Consider the following 20,167-nt stretch of genomic DNA (forward strand, 5'->3'; position numbering starts at 1 on the left):
AATGCATTATTCACTATGTATCATATTTATTTTTTTAAATGTGTATATTTGCTAATTTAAAAAAGTTGACCATTATTTACGTCTATTTTTTTCCTTTTCTTTTTTTAAGCTTGCCAATGCCATCCTGAAAGCTCTGTTTCAGGCATTTGTCGCCACGAGACTGGCATATGTGAATGTAAACCAAATGTGTTTGGAAAAAGATGCGATCAGTGCGTGGTAAGAAACAATAAAACCGGTTATTCTTAAAGTGAATGTATAGTGTAAAAAGAATAAGATCAGGGCAATTAAATATAGTTGATTTTATAACAGATACAAAGATAGATAACATAACAGTATTCTCCTGTGGACTCACCAACACGGATCCGGTTAAGCAAACGGCACTTCTATAGGGCCATTAACGCACTCTAGGAATTAAATACATTTTCATGGAAAGTGAGTGACTTTATGGTTTATTCCCACAGCATGGATTCTACGGTTTGACGTCTGGCATTGGATGTCTCCCCTGTGATTGTAACGAGTCAGGCTCCGTTTCAGATGCTTGTAATGATGCCGGGCAGTGCACCTGCGTACCTGGAGTAGCTGGACTCGAGTGTGATGTTTGTGCCCATGGATTTTATGCATACCAGGATGGCGGCTGCACTCGTAGGTTTTGCACAGTGTTGATTAGTTATGTTTTGGAGCTGATGCATAGCTATATTCAATTCTATGATCGCATGCCCCCCAGCTGTCCCGATTCAGGCGGGACAGTCCCGATTTGGGGTCTCTGTCCCGGGATACCAGCGGCCGGAAGGGGCTTTCAATCCTGTTCGCAGCCGCTCAGAGGCTGTTTTCAATGTTGGCCGGCAGATCAACATTGAAAACAGCCGCTGAGCGGCTGCAAACGGGATTGAAAGCCTTTTCCGGCCGCCGGCGTCTAATGAAAATAAAGGGGCTGGCGTGCACCCACCGCGCCGCCCAATGGCCGTGCCTCAGCTCTTCGTCCCACCCCTTTTAAACTCTGCCTCCAGAGTGGCTTATAGGGGTATAAGGCATTTCTGGAGGCAGTGTGGCATATAGGGGGTATAAGGCATTTCTGGAGGCAGAGTGCCATATAGGGGGGTATAAGGCATATAGGGGGTTAAAAGGCATATCATGGGGCAGAGCGGCATATAGGAGGGTATAAGGCATATCAGGAAGGCAGAGTGTCATATAGGGGGTATAATGCATTTCTGGGGGCAGCTGTGCATAACTGGGGGGGTTGGCAAATAAAAGGAAATTTCTTAATAAATATGAAACAATTGTTTACATGAATTAACAAAGAAATAAAAGTTTCTTACAAGAATATCGTGAAGAATAATGTCATCAATTTTTGCAGTATCAAACGTTTTGATTCCAAAAATCAATGGAGGGAGGATAACATTAGCCTTTTTTAATTTAAAAAAAAAAATCTGCTGCTGTGTACTACTCTTCCAATGGTGCTCAGCCAGCATTATGGTGGACACCTGGCTGGATGGCTGAGAATCATAGGAATTGTAGTTCACAGCTAGCATCTGCAGCTTTACTGTTGCTGCACTTCCCATGACGCTCAGCCAGCATCATGGAAGTAGTATGTCTGGCTGAGCCTTATGGGAATTCAATTCAATGTGTTGGTTATTTTTAATATGCATGACTGTGCTGACAAAAATAAAGTGTGTTTTAAGTGGTGATGCAATTGCTTGTATCGGAGAGTTTTTTTTAAAAAAAGTGTCCCCCTTTCACATTTTGCAATTTTCCAACATTGTTGTGTTACGTTTTCCTTCCCAGCTTGTGACTGTACACACACCCAGAATAACTGTGATCCTGAGTCTGGAGAGTGCATCTGCCCTCCTCATACGCATGGACCCAAGTGTGAATTCTGTGACACCAACTACTGGGGTCATGATCCAGAACTTGGATGTCTGGTAAGAGACCTCTAGAATTATCAAAGCCTGTGCCGGATAACCATGTGACCAACAACCTAGTTGGTCTGGCCGGGATATCTGCCAACAGGATCATATTAATGCTGCAAATGTCAAGATGTCATGTATTTGTCTGATTTCAGGAATGTAACTGCAGCAAAGATGGGTCCAACAGCCTCCAGTGTGACCTTTCAACTGGCCAGTGCCATTGCAGAAAGGAATTTGGTGGACAGAGCTGCAGCGCCTGCCTGTTTGGATATAGGAAATATCCCGAGTGCGTTTCTTGTGACTGTGATCCCGAAGGCACGCAGTCTGCATGGTGTGATGATGAACGGAAGGTGTGCAGCTGCGTGGAAGAGACCGGCGAATGTGCTTGTAAGGTAAATAAACCCTGTTCTCTGTATTACTCCAACACGTGTTTTATAACATAACTTGATAAAAAAAAATATAACATGGTATAATACATTGTATAGCTTCAAAGAAGAATTCCAAGATATGAATATAACATAAAAATTTATTGTTGAGCCGTAAACCATGTTTTACACTTTTATCTTCTATTTATCTGGCCACAGATTTTGGCCTACGGTGGAATGCTGTCATATGTCATTACTTATTATGCTCTGGGAGATTCTGGTTCCTCTGATTTTGAGCCCCAGATTTTAATGAAAGGTGGGAGCGCCAGCAAACTGATTATATCTATGTACACCCCTGCTCCTGGAAACGCGGTGAGAGCAGAGATTCAAGCCAGCATGACAGAGGTAAGTACTGTATATAAGTAATAGCCTGGCTTCTCAGCAGCTGCTCAAGTTCTCCACAGTTAAAACCAACTGGGCAAAATAAAACTGAGCCACATCAAACCAACATATGTATTACTTAGTAACCAACTCATAATGCTGCTAAGGATTAAGGATCTTAGTTGAATGTTCAGTGCCCAGGTACAGACTTTTGGAACATTGTCTCTGATGCTTTAGACATTATTATTCTAAAGAGTAGGACAGCAAAATGTGAGCAATCCAATGGTCTATGCTGTGATCACAAAACTTCTCTGGAACTGTGTTTTTGTTTAATCCAATGTAATGGTTACCATTTAACTTCACTGAATGTTTCCTTTATTTGCTTGTCATTTGCAGAATAACTGGAGGTATTTTGATTCTGAACAGACTGTAACAAGATCAGATTTCATGTATGTTTTAAACAACATTGATTACATTCTAATCAAAGCATCTTATGGATATGGATTACAACAAAGCAGGTAAAGATTTAGTAAATTATGTACATAAATCACAGTCACGTTATACTTATGTGCTTGTAAAACATCAGGTCATCAGTTAATGTGTTCATTCTGTGTTAAATTCCTATTATTTTCCTCTTTTTTTTAACATTCCTAGGATCTCTAATATATCAATGGAGATTGCGGTGGAGGCATCAGACATGCATTCTGGCCGAGAAGCTGCTCATCTCATTGAGGTCTGCGAGTGCCCCCCTGGTTATAGAGGACTTTCATGTCAGGTAGGTTGCATTTCCAAAAAGTAGAATTTTATTCTGCCGTTTCAAAAACAATGGATTTACCCTTTTCACCCCATTTTTTTCTTTCTTTAGGAGTGTGCACCTGGATACTATAGAGAGAAGCTCTCAGAAATCAGTATCTTAGGGTTACGTTTCCAAAACCCTCCCTGTGTCCCCTGTCAGTGCAGCAACCACAGCGAGATCTGTGATCCAGATACTGGCAGATGCATGGTATGTAACATTATACAGGATCTCAAAGCAGCCAGATATATTACATTTCAGTCTCATTTATGATAATGCATTCTACATTGTAATTACATTAATAACTAACATTAAAATAATGTTAGAATAAAATTAGGGTGAAAACTTGTCAATTTTAGGGTCCTTGAGAGATAATATATTTTCAGTATTTACATCGTATTTATATATTATTTCATATCTTAATATTGCCTCACATTGAAGGGGTCAGTCAACATTTACAATTGAAACAATATTTTCATTTATTCAAGTCTACCTATGTTATATATAAGTAAAATCAGGGGTATTTTGTATGATTCTGAATGTATGTGCAAAACTGTAACTCTAGACCATCTAGATAAATATTTTTCCATTTGTGGTTATGTCTGTTTGAGCATTTAAATATTAGTTTAAATGATAGTAGATCAAGCCAGATGACTAAGGTGAATGTTATTGCATGTAATACCCACTGGCGTTGTACAATTTTATCCTACGACTCCCCCACCAGAGAGTTGGTTAATATTTTAATAATTTGCAATAATTTACTGTATAATCCCAATTTCCCATTCAATAAAAATAGTGTGACAAACCCTATAGCATGAGGGCCATACATGTCACTTTTAGGGGTCCTAAGCACAGTCCTCTGGGGCAATCAGAGTCAGGAACAGTAGCTTTGAACAAAACAGCGCTTTATTTTAACCGCTTAAACCCCAAAAACCAAATCATAAAAAGAAAACCTAGCTCCCAATTGGAGCCCTCTCTAACTTAACTATGCTGGTCCAGACTGACCAGCCTAATCACCCACTAACTCAACCTGCCAGCCAGACCCAGCTACGCCAGGCTCTGGAAAACCTCCCCCAGACAACACACAAAACGTCCAGGCAGGTATTGCCTCACTTGGCTCAGGGATTGTCTTCTTCAGGGCCTCTCCTTGCCCTGGGAGCACAGGGAACTTCCTCTCCCCCCAACAGTCTCTCTGAGTATCAGGCTCCAGGGGTTTTTAATGTCCAGCACCTGTGCCTTATGCCGGCCCCATAGGAATCCCGGACCGGATCCTGTGGACTTCTTGCCTCCTGGAAAACCTGGCATGGAATTTCCACAAAATGGGGGAAATGGAGCATTGGCCCACCCTGCTCTCCAATTGCTCCACCCCAGGGACCCATATGTATAATCTGCATAGCAGCTGTACCCAGATGCCATGCCAATCAACTCCCTGGGGCTCACAGTCTCACAATAGATACAGCCATTAGCGGGCCAACATGTTAATAAAATACCATAACTTTTCAAAATCCCATAGGCCCCTTCTTTGGAGCTAATATTTAGCTATGCTCACATGTCTAACACCGCATAGTGAACAAAAAAATCAATCTCCGAGTGCAAAAAAGTGTCTTTCATAAAAACATATGCCTTATAGCAATAGATAACATGCATCGACCAGTCTAAAAACCATACTGTCAGATTTCACCAATTTCCCTGATCATTACCTGAAAGTGGGTACATTGTTATAGAACCTCCTTGCTGCAGTATTAAGTGAAGGATTAGTGTATTACCAGCGACAACCAGTTATAGGCAATGCTGATTGTTGGTTTGCTGTCATGTTGCAGGACTGCCAGGATAATACAGCTGGTGACCACTGCCATCTATGTGCTCCTGGCTACTATGGGAAAGTAACTGGGTCAATTGCAGATTGCTCATTGTGTGCTTGTCCCAAGGGCAACAGCCAGAGGTAATTTTACATCTAAACACCTATTTTATGTTGAAATGTGTGTACAGTCTTCTTCCTTGTCTGCCATTACTCCACAAATCAGATATTTATGTTTTAATATTGCTTTTTTTAGAATCTTTTCTGATGGTGTCAGTTTCTAGTCCTCTTAGCATTAATGCTGGAATCAACATGATTTGGTATCATAAACCGCAATTATATTGTTGAGAAATAACCATAAGAAGGCATCTTGAAGCGTCTGCAAATGAGCCAAAAATATATGCTTAACATCAATGTCCTACTTAGAAGCTTTTGTGAAAATGGGGTACTAAGTTGTACAGTGGAATACAGAGTTCAAGTGTCTGAATGACTACCTTTACGGTGGTATAGATCTGTCTGACCACTCCACCTCTGCATATAGATAGATGATGTCTGCGCATGACACCATATTCTGGCACTAAATATTCAGTTGCACGCGGAAGCATGACGGAGAAGTTCAGACCTCTTCCTTCTCCCAAAACAATGTGCTGTGTTGAGTAGATTGATCTCTTAAACCTCCTAGCTGGGGCTCAATAGGCCGTTTGAAGCTGGCATTCTTCTGAGGTCTCCTGTCCTTGGAAGCTGACTAGGGTAATATAGCTCTGATTACATGCTGTATTAGCAAATTAGAGAAATTAAGTATAAAAATATAAACATAGAGAAATAAAATCTGCTCTAATATGACAGTATGCAGTTCTGCGCTATAAATTGTGAGAAGAATTGTTAAACATTTTAAACTCCCTTTTACTGTTTATGTTCCTAGTTTTAGCCCCACGTGCGTCCTAGAAGGTATTAATGATTTCCGTTGTGATGCCTGTCTACCTGGATATGAAGGGCGATACTGTGAAAGGTAAGGACCATATGTGCTATTGAAAAGAGAGTATTACAGTCAGTTTTTACTCTTTTTTTGGGGGGCGAACATTGAAAACAACAAAGAAGACATACTTTTCTGTGTTTTCCCAATAGCTTATGCCATCTTCAGCAAAAGACCCTGTCATCTTTTGGACCAAAACCCTATCAATTTTCCTAAAGCTTGAGGCGAGCACTAAACTCAGTGGCTCCTGTAAATGCTATTATCACTGAAGCCTATGAAACAAGCCAGGTTGTCGGTGTTGGCCAAGCTGTTGGGCTTCACAGAAACACTAGAAAAGTTGGACCAGTTCAGTTATTTAAAAGACGCTAAAATAAGAACTTGACATTTTCTTTAACAATAGCTACTTATGATGCAAGGGAGTTATGGTGCAAACATAAAGTATTTAATAATGTATTCTGTATATGTTTTGTAACATGTAGGTGTTCTCTTGGCTACTACGGAAATCCAAATGAGCCTGATGGCTTCTGCCAGAAATGTGACTGCAACCCAAGCGGCTCATTGAATAATGAATGTGATCGGCTAACCGGCCAGTGCATTTGCAAAACAGGAGTAACTGGCCGTCTTTGTGATACTTGTGAATTAAGACACATTCTTTTGGAAGAAGAATGTATATGTAAGTAACACACATCAGTACACTCTATACTGTGCCGATAACCTAGCTATTTTGTTAGTGGAAGAAAGGGACCTTTGACATAGGTATATAGAGTTGGGTGGACGGGGAATGACGCTGTGATAAGAGCAACTTATAAGTCAAAAGAACCAGTTCACACACATAGTCGAAAAAGTTTAATAATGCAAGGAAAGTGATGGATCAGAGGCACGAACAAGTACATTTCGGTACAATGGCCAATCTAAGCCAAAAATTAGGCGGTCACCCTTGCCACTAGTGGTGCACCTAATAAATCGCACTTCATGTGACCCAAACATAATAAGATATGAAACCGCTGAATATGTTTTATTTCATATTATAATTAGATACGGGTAAAGAGTGTCCTCGTTATTTAATGCTGTTTAACGATTCCTTCACCAACTCTTACTAGATGCTTCGTGCTCATTGTGTGGGATAACGTTATTAATGTGAGACGTTCAGGGAAACTTACCCAAGCCTGTTTCAGTGGTGTCCTGCGTGTGATAATACATAGTGACGGGCCAAGCTGCTACATAGTAGTGCTGCCCTTTGATTGGAAGTAAAGGGTTTTTTCAGAACCTGTTGAGTCTATTATTGTAGGATCCATGCAACACTTCTTAATAGATATATCTTAACACCACTTCTTCAGTGCACCTTAATAAAATGATCTAATACTACTGGGGTATAAAGTACTCAAGCTGTTTCCTGCCTGTCCATGGCTTTGACCATTTATTTGTTCTTTTATTTCCAGCTTGTGATGATGATTGCACTGGAACATTACTTGATGATTTGGATAGTTTGCACCAGGCCATCTTCTCTTTTAATATGACCGGTATTGGTAGACCACCTCATCAAACTCTATTCAACTTGGAAAATGTGACAAAGCACTTTAAGGTATCTTACTCAAAACGTATAACACATATTTCAACCAGATATGGCGGTATTTGATTAGGTATTTATCTATCTATCATCTATCTATCTATCTACCTATCGCTTGCTTTCATCATGTTTCATCCATCCATCTGTAATATAGACTTATAAGAAAGTTATACTTTACTGTAAGAGTGGCAGATAAGTGGAACAGCCTCCCAGAAGAAATGGTAGATATATGTAGAATGTGGGTCTAGTTTAATTTTAATCAACAACATTAGATTGCAAATGAAATATTATAACATAGGCAGCTTTGTGAATAAGAACGTGTTTTAATAAATATTAATTATGTTACTTTAAGTTTCCCTCCATCCCTCCGTACAAATAATGTAGTTGCTCTCTGTAGACAAGTTGTGGCTGATACTGTCCAGATCGGGGAAAACTGGATAAAATCTAATAAAGGGTCTTTATGATGTTCTTGAAACTGTTCAAATTGGATCTGTGGATGAAGTTGCTGCTCTCTCTGTAATGTAATCAGGTCCTGGCTTAGAGCATGATGTTCGCCAATTACCAGAGGCAATTATATGCAAATATAATTTTAATACATATTTAAATATGCCTTAAAAGCCAAAAACGATGGTTGATAGGAGATTAAGATACAACAAACATTGAGGTTCATGGAAAGGGCTCACAGGATTTATTGAAAGGTTACGAGCACATAGCTGAAACGCAACAGCTCTTAAAGTCTAAATCAACAGCAATCACTTTATTTTGAGGTCTGCCCGGAAAAAAAAAAATAATACAAAGTGTTGAAAGTCACACATTAAATAAACTGAAAGTAAATAGCATCTATCTATCTATAAAATACCCTGTTCTTTGGCCATTTATACATTTCTGCATGTTTTAGGCTTGTATCTCTAGATTGTAAATTTGTTTGATCAGTGCCTTCCTCACCTGTTGTCTCTGTAAGTCAATTTGTTATGTTATATACTACTTGTTATGTCCTGTCCACCCATTGTACAGCGCTACGGAATTTGATGGTGCTATATAAAACAATAAATAATAATAATCCATGTATGTTCAGGCTGGAGAAGTACAGATTTGATTTGTATTCCTGTCCAAGGTCCATGAGCATTTATTATGGCATCTCTGGAATCTCTTATATTTCTCAGTCAGGTTAATGTCATCATTACATTTTTTAAATGTATTTGACTAAAAACACATATTCATTTATTTCATATGTACATACGGTATATTCCATCTGTTAGGTATATTCCCAAGTAAAGTTTACATTATTTTTATCTAGGTTTATGCAAGTCAAATGTGTAGTTTTAAGTCACGTTTCTCAATATTCTCAATAACTAGACAAATTTGGATTGTTTTTCAGGAGTCTGTGCCAATAAGAGTCAGCCCAATAATATCCCTGGACAAGACAATGGAGCAGCTCAGTTCTTTGTCTAAAGACACCCTCCAACTTGAGCAGCACGTGAGTACACGCCATAATCTGCAGATTGATTTTCCTACAGTGCCTCTTTTATTAAGATCGCCATAATATGAAGTTTGCTTTGTTATACCTTGGACAGCTTTAATTCTATTTACGTCTATTTCTTAATGTAAAATCTAGCAAAGCAAATATTAAAAAGTAGACCTCATATGTGTCCAGTAAGGTCAATACATATAGTGCTACAAAAACGCAATTGCCCCCAATTTCTATTTTTGCATATTTGTCACCATTTTTTTTTTTTTTTTTTTTTGATCATCCAAATAATTTTAATATTAGGCAAAGATAACGTGCAGTTCTTAAATGATCTTTTCATTTGTAGAAGGAAAAAAAATCTGACCCTTGCCCCCTTAGATACTAAACCAATTAACCAAATATAATAGATAATTGGGTTTAATTTCACTTGACACACACAGACATAATTACAATAAATACCTTTTCAGGGCACTGTAGTATTTCTTTTTTTTTGCTTTATGAAATTCGTATATCTATCCTGCGAGATCAATTAAAATTAGGTTAATTATGTAAAATATTTTATTACATACAGGTGCTTTGGAGCGTTTAAGATTCAGTGATATTATTAAATGGTTCAAAATGATCTATACATTGCTCATTGTTCTACAACTTAAATGTAATTTGTTTTGCATTTTAAAAAATCTAAATCATACATGTTTACTTTTCTCTAAGATGGAGCAGGTGATAGGTGATGGAGAAGCACTGAACAATGCCACCATCAGAACTCTGAATAAGACTCAAGAGTTAATCGGCTTTATTGACAAAATGCAAACGACTATTCAAGGTACATTTATTGCCATTTAAATGGGGTTATCCCCAACAGTTGTTGAACTACAGATACCTATCCAGCAATTATCTGGTTGTCAAAGATAGAAGTTGTTTGGCGATATAAGGGCAGTTCTTCCTTTTTGCGCGTACTTTATTAACTTTAAATAGTTATTTAAATCAACGCAGACTTTCTTCTAGTACTGAGGTTGATAGCATACATGGACAACTATAGGACTTCTAGCACCCATGGTAAATTAAGTGCTACATGTATACTTTCTTTGTAAAAAAAAAACATACTGTATATACCGGCGTATAAGACGACTTTTTAACCCCAGAAAATCTTCTTAAAAGTGGGGGGTCGTCTTATACGCCGGGTACTAACTTAGAAACCCCTAAGAAATGCAACCACCGGGTACTTACCAAGCCGGAGGTTCCCACGAAGCCACCAATCTCTAGGGGAGGGGCGAGTGAAGAAGCCGCCTCCCCTGGGCCGGTCTTCAGGGCCGCGCCGAGGTAGGTGCAAGATCGTGATCTCCCCAACTAGCCCTGATCAGCAGGGCTGGTTGGGGAGATCACGACCTCCCTCTAACTAGCCCGACATTAGGGAGCTCGAGGTCTGGCACTTCAGACCTCGGCTTCCCTGCTCTCTAATCACTACGTGTCGGCTATTGATGCCGAGCCTGGGGATGACGTCATGTCCCGGCGCTCGGCATCAATTGCCGGCGCGTAGTGATGAGGGAGCAGGGAAGCCGAGGTCTGAAGTGCCAGACCTCGCGCTCCCACAACTGGATGGAAGAAAGAAGACAGAAGATAAGGTAAGAGATGGGGAGAAAGGGGTGTGAGTGCAGTGTATGTATGTTGGTGTGATATGGTCAGTGTATTTGTAAGCTGGTGTGTGTATATATACACACACACACACACACACACACACGTGTCCTGATGAAAGTCTAATAAACAGACTGAAACGTTGATTAAAAAACTGCTGTTTCTGGAGTGATTATTTAAAGAAGTCCCTGGAGTGCCGGTAACGATTTTTTTGATATTATAAGATTTGCTGTTGCAGCTACTTGGCACCGGGCTAAAAAAGTGGTGATTGGTGTGCAATTGTTGATTTTGGACTTTGTATATATATATATATATATATATATATATATATATTTATATATAATATATATACACACACACTGATGTATGTATGTATGTATATATATATATATATATATATATATATATACATACGTGTGTGTGTATATATACATATACATATACATGTGTGTAAAGGCAGGGGTGTGTGGTGAGGGCAGTGTATAAATGTGTATGTATGGACAGGCATATGTGTAGATATATATATACACACACATATATATATATACACACACATATATATACACACACATATATATATATATATACACATATATATATATTATATATATGTGTGTGTGTGTGTGTGTGTGTAAGGGCAGTGCATGTATGTATATGTCAGCAAATCAACCAGCAAATCACCGGTAAGGTACATTGCTTGCCGTGATTGGCTGGTTGTTGTATGCTGGGTAGAGGGGTAGTCTTATACGGCGAGTATAGTCCAAACTCTATATTTGAACTGTAAAAGTTGGGGGTCGTCTTATACGCCCGGTCGTCTTATACGCCGGAATATACGGTATATATAGAGAGTGGCACCCCTACCAACTCAGCATACTAGACAGCTGCCTAATTTGACTATGTGGCCAGATCTGTCGTTTCTAGTGTTTGGGAGCTTTCTAAATGAGCTATTAACCTATCTTTCTTGCAGTATTGGTGGAAGTGGTCGAAAGCCTAAATGAGACGAGCATTGATACACAGCTCTCTGACAATTTGCAATTAAATTATGAGGATGATGTCTCCTTAATGCTCAGTTCTATGAGGTCGAAATATTTTAATGATCAAAGTCAAGATGCTACCAAAACCCTCAAGTAAGCGCTTTTATTTTCTTGTTTTTGCGAAATATATATATGTATGTGTGTATGTATATGTATGTGTGTATGTGTATATATATATATATATATATATATATATATTAGTATACATGTTAGTACGTATACATTTTATATTATTATTATACGTACATATATTTGTTTTGTTTATTAGATGTTCACAGGGAAAAAAGGAATTGCTAAATCAAATATATCTATATAAATTAAAACACACTTTTAAAATGAGTTGCCCTTTTCCTTATTTTTTTATACCGCCTGTCACAAGAACACAAGAAGTTAGACTAAAGGTGAATTCTGCAGAGAGTACCAGACCCGAACCAATAGCGGTATTTACTTTTATCTGAGTAGTTTTTTTCCTTTTATGATTTATCAGAGTATCAGAAGGCTATCTACACAGAGTTGAGAAAGAATATGAGAAGCCACACCAAGATTTAACAAAGTTAAAAAATAGTCTTGAAAATGCCCTCGCACAACGTAACAACAAACTACTGGCAGCGGAGGATTTGCTGTATGTGGCATCTGCAAACACCAACAACACCAACGATCTGCTGGTCATTATACAAAGAAATCTGGCTGATTTGAGGGTAAGTGAGTTTCAGAATTTATGTTTGTAATTACCTATTAATGTGGTAAAACAATTGATCAAGGTTAAAAAAATACTTTTACGTTTGAAACATCTTTGCATCCCGGGGGAACTCTGCATTAGTCCTAGGGGCTGCAAGTATGAAAGTTGACCCATGGATAACTAAAAAAAATCATAAGGAACAATCAAAATAATTTTAGCGGAATGTATTTTTATTTATTTTCCCTTACAGACAAAAAAACACGACCTTCAGGAAAATAAGAACCGTTCTGTGTTGTTGATTGAGGAAGGTCTTGGGCTGGTGGATGATGCAGTTTTGCTTGCAGAGGACACCATTAATGCTACATCTGTATGTATCCAGGTGTCACTGAATTAATTGGACCATAGAGAGTCATTTAATGTGGATTTAATGTTGTAATGTTGTCCATAGGTTTTGGAGACCCACCAAGAGGAGCTTCTTCTTTGGAATTCTAAACTGAGACACCATGTAGATCGTCTGGTAATGCAGATGGCCAAAAGAGACGCACTTGACATGGTCTATAAGGCAGAAGATTATGCAGCTGAACTACACAAACTTTCTGCTTCTCTAAATAGGTAAACATAGCAGTGTTAATACCAAAATGTAGTTATTAATTCATCCAGTTCAGTCATATTCATATAAGTCAGCATTGCCATCTACCTTGGTTTTGTCACGGTATTAAGTTAAATGGAAGTCAAATCTAAATTGCTACAAGCTGGGTAGTAGAAGAAGATGTGATTATTTTATTAAAACAAATGCATAAGCAGAACAACACATCTGCTATTTAAAGCTGTAAACCTTAGTTGTAGCATTTGATGATGTGATTTTTTTTAACTCATTTTGCTACAAAATCTTTTCAGCAAAAACATCATATTTTAAAGGGACAATATAATAATATATCTTTTTTTGTGTGTTCCCAGTTCTCTTTTAGATGTAAGGAATGCCTCTTTGAATGCCACCAGTGCGATCCACTCTCACACAGATATCAAAAATATGATTGAGCAATCAGAGGTTCTTGCAGAACAGTGTACCCACACAGTTACAGGAGTCCTGGCAATGGTAAGGTCTTCAAAGAGCGGCAGGTGCATAGGTCTAAAGAACATGGAATGGTAAAAAGATTACTGTTAGTGTTATCAATCCACAATGACATTTTAATAGACAATTGTATTAACACTCTTAATAGACTTGTATCCTAATGACATCCATATGCTAAAAAATATACAAAATTTAGGTTACGGTACACCTTCTATAGCCAAAACTCTCCAGTACAGTATCAAAGATTAAGCACATTTTATTAGAACGTGGGTTTTTATTTTTCAGATTATTATATTAACTAGATTGATTAATGTTTATTGGAAATAATGTCACTAGTAATGTCCACTCACTGTTACTTAAGATCAGTAAGAATTGCTAGTTCATTTTTAGGTTGTATAATTTTCATCAGTTAACCCTATGAACTATATGATATGGCGCCTAAGGTTTTAGACCTAAAAAGTAAGCACTAATGTATAGTTTAGTTAACTGGCAAAAAAACCCAACTAATCCATAGTGTCTGATAAGTAGTGGCTTCCCTGGCCAGGTACCCCTGTAATAAATTAGCCCAGAAAATGTGTCTTACAATGACAGAAATCATACACGAAACCTAGAGAAGAACTATAGAATGCATCTGGTCACAAACAAAATTCTCCTTAAAGTAAAATAATAACTTAGATCTCCAGTGTTATGTGAAAGCATCAACATCCCATCACTTTCCAGACCTCTATTTGCTTAGTGTTAGAATATATTTTGTCCTTCACATCACAACAATGCAAAAAGCTTATTGGATCTCAGGTTTATGGACCCCCAAACATGTAGATAACTTTTTGAAAAAGGACCATATCCTAGAACTCATTTTGTTCTAAATGCAACATTTTATATTGGGACTGTTTCTGCTGTGCTTAGTTTTAAGTAGTTATCCAATGCCTACATCATAGTGTTGCCTATAACCAGTTTTTTTTAATTGTCCATTTGATTTGTCCTTATAGCGTTCATATTAAAATATGTATGGTGCCAACAAATGGCATCCTTGACCAAATATTAAGATATAATGCAGTTATTTTCTTTAATAGCACTTGATAAATGTGTAAATGACAGACAATATATACCACCTGACTTGAGCTTAATTCCCCAACCTACCTTACTGACCATGGTTAACATTTTATCACTGCAGGTATAGCACTGAAACTACAACTTTTACTCTAAGAACACAAACAAACACAAATCATTTTTGACTTATTACATCATTTAAAAAATCTGATAACGATATGTTTTCTTTTAAAAGGTTTCAGGGGCAAATGGATCTTTACAAGTTGCACCAAAAAATTCTATGAAGTTCAGCACACAACTTCTGAATGAGGCCAAAAATTTAAGTCTTAGCACGGAAGGTAAGGGTCTGGGAACTTTGATAGTTTCGTACCATATTATACTATATTTTTGTCAGTACCATAGCTTTACATGACTTTAGGAGTATTAGCTACTTTTATAGACCCCAATGATAGACATTCTTATTTGATCCAATAAAAGAATGGTTATATGAGGACGCATGCCACACTCCTATACCTCTGCAGTGTCCAGCTTCGTGTGTCCAGCTGGCAGCCAGATCTACGACAGTAAAGGTAAGTGACCAGCGCCATCTGGCACTGGCCCACAAGGCATTTACCCGGTTTGCCAGTTGGCCAGTCCAGGCCTGCATACAAATAGATTACTGTTTATTTCAGTGATTCTGTGTCATTTTGGATGTTTTAAACAAAAAAATGGAAGCTGAAAGGTTACGTGGCATCCGCACTGTAATCAAATGACACTTCAGTATGACAACGTGAAGTTACCATCATCAGACAGAGCAGAAACACCTACTGAGAAAAATAAAAATCCAATTTCTTATGCCCGACACTTGTTTGTCATTGACAGTTCTTCCTTTCAGATATTTAAATTGGTAATCTTCTCAAACTCTTTTGTTCGTTCCCATAGGTCTTGTGTCTGATTTGAACGATCTGAAAACAAAAGCAGATACAATACAAAAACGCACTCATGCATTTACACGTCAAATAAGTGAACAGCTTCTGGCTCTGAGAAATTTACCAAATGGTAAGTAGCATTAAGGCGTATTCATTTACTTCTAGCTGTACCTACAAATTGTACTTCCACTAATAAAAATGTGCATCTTTGATGGAAATGCAGACAAAAGAGTCTTTGTACAGGTGCACAATAGAAACACATAAATGATTTGCTTCGGTTTAATTCCTGACCATCTCAGCATAATCCTCTGTTCATTCCAAATGGGCATTAACAAAACAAAGCTGAATTTTATCCTAGTGTAAAAGGTATCTTCTTTACCTATAAAACAAAACTTTTTTTCAGTTTTTATAGCAAGAATCTATTAGTGTCTGCTTTTTGGTTGCCTATGTTCCTGGAAAAAACATATACAGTATTAAATAATTATTTCTTGGGCATATTCATTAGAGTAGGTGGAACACTGCATTTAAAAGGGAGGTTCCGCAAGTTCTCAGACATTATATATATTTGAAAAGACTCTAAAAGAAGAAATGTATGGTTTTGTGATGACAACGTAATGAATACAGTAATGATGACATCACGCTTATGTCATTAATGAGACATTGCTATGCTTCAGAAACTGAAAATGTGATGAGACTGCCAAAAAAAAAAAGAAAGGTCTCCTAAGATTTATTTGCTAAACATATTGCTGGAACAGAAGCTTTAATTATTGATTCAGTTCAGACATACAATGCCTAGACTTCCTCCTGAGAGCGAGGCCTGCTTACCTGTTAATGGCTGTTCAGTGTGATTTTCTGACAAAATAAGTCATTAAATGCTGTGAATATGTTTCGATACACACTAGGCTGTAACCGTGCTCCTAACAAAAATGTGTCCTTCTTTTGCCTTTTGAAATGTTGAGAAGCATAATTTCTGAAATAACCTCTGAGCTTCCAAGCCCATGCTTTTATTTCTTGCAAAACAATAACTGCGTATCCACATCCCCAACAGGGCAGGAGCCCAGGGGCGGGCTGGGCCGGGGGGCAATTGCCCCCCAGGCCGCCCGAAATCTAATCTAAACGGCCGCTGGGTGCTGATGCCGCCGGCCGGCGCTACTTTAATACTTTTTTTTTTTTAAATTTAATATGGCAAGCCGGATCGGCTATTAAATGAAAAAAAAAGTATTAAAGCAGCGCCGGCCGGCGGCATCAGCACCCAGCGGCCGTATGCAACGGCCGCCAAGTGATGGGAGCAGCGTGAGGGGTGAAAGCTCCGCCCCCTCGCACTCACCTTTCACCCCTCACGCTGCTCCCATCACTATGCGGCCATCAGATTGTTGGAAATCGAATTTAAATGGCCGCTGGGTGCTGATGCTGCCAGCCGGCGCTACTTTAATACTTTATTTATTTATTTTTAATATGGCAAGCCGATCCGGTGTATTAAATAAATAAAAAAAAAAAGGATTAAAGTAGCTCTGGCCGGTGGCATCAGCACCCAGCGGCTGTTTAGATCAGTTTTCCAGCAGTCTGATGGCCGCATAGTGATGGGAGCAGCGTGAGGGGTGAAAGGTGAGTGCGAGGGGGCGGAGCCACTTCACTTGACTTGCCCCCCAGGCCTTAGGCTGCCGGCCCTCCCCTGCAGGAGCCACATTAATGTCTGTGAGTAATTTAGTGTGGGGTTAGTATTAAAATCTAGTCTGCATTCATTCCTCATAAGAATAATCCTCATTGGGATTTTGTGTCCTAAATTGAGAACCACCCCTTAATTCAGGTTTCAATAACAGCCTCTTTATATGTACTTTTTCTTAGAAATGTTTTCCCTTTTCTCAATTTTTCAACTTCACTTTTCAAAGCGAAAAAGTTCATAATTTGCTTTATCTACCCTGGAACAGATACCAGTGAGAAACTACAAGATGCTAAAGAGCTTGCCTTGTCTGCCAATGTCAGTGCAGCTGGCACTTTAAACCATATCACGAACTTCAACCAAAAGGTGTTAACTGCGTCCTCTGCGCTGTCCAAAGTCAATGACACGCTGCGGAAAACCAACGAGCTTCTAGCGGACTCATCCAAGACGGGTATGTTTCCTGCATTAATGCACTCGCCGATACTTTTCTGCAAAAATATAGGGTGCACGGAATACTTTGGCATAGAATGTACAATCGTTGTGGAAGAGGTTTAATATGCTGTTCATTTTTTTTATCTGCTCTGTAAAGCCCGAGCAAGAGCCAAAGCAGAGCTTGGCCAGGCGTACACTGAGTCATCTCAAACTCTGGAGACTAAACTGACCAAATATCTCTTATCTACTGTCAAATTCTAAATTTCCTGAAATAAGGGACCCCATTTTCAGCTTGACTACCAGCTCATGGTCTCCCCCCCCCCGAAGAGCTGTCACAACTGCTGTGAACCAGAAGCGTACACACCACAGTTCTTCAGCCTGATAGAGCCTTCAGCCTTCAGCCTCAAGAGGTTGAGCCCCAAAATAAGAAGACAGGGACTTTGGTGATCAAAATAGTGTGGAGGTGTATAATATATAATATATATAGGAAGAGTCATATGTAGCACTTGCTGGAGGTACAGAATACCTGTCTACTTAATGCCTCAGGTAGGTACTCAGGACAGGTACCACAGAATGCCAGGTCAGATAGTAGCCAGCGCTGGGTATGTTATAATAAACAAGTAGTCAGAAAAAGCCAAGGTTGGTACACAGCGCAGGTAGTCGGGATAGCTGGGTTTGGGACGCAGATAATGTCAGCAAGGTACAAAATCGCAAGCCAGAGAGTCAACAGAACTTTCTGGAGCAGATTCTCCTGATACGTGTAACAGGAACACAATAGGGTGCTTCTTAATAGCAGTTCCGGGTTTTTAAATCCATCGCAGGGATGCCTCTTGTTGCGCGGCACAGGTTGGCCCTCTAGTGCGCATCACAAATTTGCCTGCAGCCCGATGGGACTGCACTGCAGACGGCTGTCGGGTAGGCACTGGCAGAACTGGCTAGCTGCCGCTTGGTTGCCGGTAGTAGGACTTTTCTTCGTGACAAAGGCCATGCTAAGAACACACAACGCGCCCGAGTATTAGGTTCACCTATGTTAATGTTTTTATGTATACTGTATGTGCAAGCTCCTAAATATGTTGTGTTTCACCAGCGGTAACAGCGGAAAGCAGAATTAAAGAAGTGGAAACACAGGCCAACATTTTATTGGATAGACTGAAACCCTTGAAATTGCTTGAGGAAAACCTAAGCAGAAATCTATCTGAAATTAAAGAGCTTATTAGTCAGGCCCGTAAACAGGCCGCATCGGTAAGTGTGATAAAAGTGTTACGGAAAAAAGAGAGTTTCAACTATTACCTTTTACTGATGACTTCTTAGTCAGCCATAGATAGTATAAGGCATATTTAGAATAATGATCTCAGTACCATAAAAACAACCCCTTTCGATGGTTAAAAGAGGCGCTATTTTTAATAGAATCAGTTACCATACAAGTGGAAGCGGATTTCCAAGAAAAACACATATCTAAAAACATATCATATTTTTTAAACCCAAACATTTCTTTGCAACAAAAATTGGATTTATAGATGAATTATTTCAATATTGGTTCTGGTCCACTTACCATTTCACTGATTGAGGATACTGTTCCCTTGCGTACCATAGACAGCTCACTACAGATAACTGCCTTTTAGTTTATCTAAGAGAGACAGCAGTACCACTTTAAGGAGAGAGACCCTGACATAAAATAAGTTTGATAAGTAGCTGTGGTGTTGGCATGGCCTGTTAATAGTCTATATAATTTAGCTATAAAGCACTCTACAGCACATAGCACTGAACGAGCAATTGTTTTTCGATATTAATAATAAATTGTTTTCTATTTTTTCAGATTAAAGTGGCTGTTTCAGCCGACAGAGATTGTGTACGCTCTTACCACCCAGAGCTCTATTCTACACATTTCAGCACTCTAACTCTTAATGTTAAGACCGGCGAGCCGGACAACCTGCTTTTCTACCTGGGCAGCAGCACGAAAGTGAGTGACTTTAATGTTTCATGCATTTGTTGACAAAAAGCCATTTCAATGCCAGATGTATCATGCAGTAAAGAGAAATTTGAAGAACATTTACTAAGAAAAGATCGTGTCCCTCTACAGTCATTCGCTTAGAGGTTTAAAGTGCAAATTTGCCCTTGTGGAGAAACTTGCAATGTCTGGCCCTTCTTGCATTGGGATACTTCTAAGCTTCAGACTCCATTATGTGCCATAGATACTCAAATCAACGTTTCCAAGAAATGTTCGACTATCAATAACTTGGGGGCTAAAAGTTTCCTACGAGTTGTTCTCCCATTGAGTTGAGTCTTTATTCAGTTCTGTATGAGTTGTGCATTCACCTGGCGTTTACCTGGACACTGAACATGAAAGCGGCTGCAAAAGTTTTGAAGTCATTTTGATCTACAGTATGCAACTAAAGTAATCGTATATATGAACATACAGAAGACAGATATTCCAGGGAATTATTACACAGT

General features: G+C 38.9%; 1 protein-coding gene across 1 annotated transcript in view; it reads left to right on the plus strand.

The window, feature by feature from the left end:
• The window catches only part of LOC128497708 (laminin subunit alpha-1-like), a 45,467-nt gene that overhangs the window by 9,538 nt on the left and 15,762 nt on the right, over positions 1-20,167 (plus strand). The window contains exons 6-29 of the mRNA XM_053467869.1: positions 110-216; positions 462-642; positions 1,783-1,919; positions 2,060-2,296; positions 2,489-2,674; positions 3,047-3,168; positions 3,305-3,425; positions 3,516-3,653; positions 5,264-5,385; positions 6,164-6,250; positions 6,694-6,887; positions 7,654-7,796; positions 9,160-9,258; positions 9,961-10,072; positions 11,849-12,008; positions 12,403-12,613; positions 12,845-12,961; positions 13,043-13,206; positions 13,552-13,690; positions 14,952-15,054; positions 15,638-15,754; positions 17,553-17,735; positions 18,804-18,958; positions 19,533-19,676. Coding sequence (XP_053323844.1) covers positions 110-216; positions 462-642; positions 1,783-1,919; positions 2,060-2,296; positions 2,489-2,674; positions 3,047-3,168; positions 3,305-3,425; positions 3,516-3,653; positions 5,264-5,385; positions 6,164-6,250; positions 6,694-6,887; positions 7,654-7,796; positions 9,160-9,258; positions 9,961-10,072; positions 11,849-12,008; positions 12,403-12,613; positions 12,845-12,961; positions 13,043-13,206; positions 13,552-13,690; positions 14,952-15,054; positions 15,638-15,754; positions 17,553-17,735; positions 18,804-18,958; positions 19,533-19,676 — 3,479 coding nt within the window. The remainder of the gene's footprint in view (positions 1-109; positions 217-461; positions 643-1,782; positions 1,920-2,059; positions 2,297-2,488; positions 2,675-3,046; positions 3,169-3,304; positions 3,426-3,515; positions 3,654-5,263; positions 5,386-6,163; positions 6,251-6,693; positions 6,888-7,653; positions 7,797-9,159; positions 9,259-9,960; positions 10,073-11,848; positions 12,009-12,402; positions 12,614-12,844; positions 12,962-13,042; positions 13,207-13,551; positions 13,691-14,951; positions 15,055-15,637; positions 15,755-17,552; positions 17,736-18,803; positions 18,959-19,532; positions 19,677-20,167) is intronic.

The sequence above is a fragment of the Spea bombifrons genome, chromosome 5 (assembly GCF_027358695.1).
Source record: "Spea bombifrons isolate aSpeBom1 chromosome 5, aSpeBom1.2.pri, whole genome shotgun sequence".
Classification (NCBI taxonomy): Eukaryota; Metazoa; Chordata; class Amphibia; order Anura; family Pelobatidae; genus Spea; species Spea bombifrons.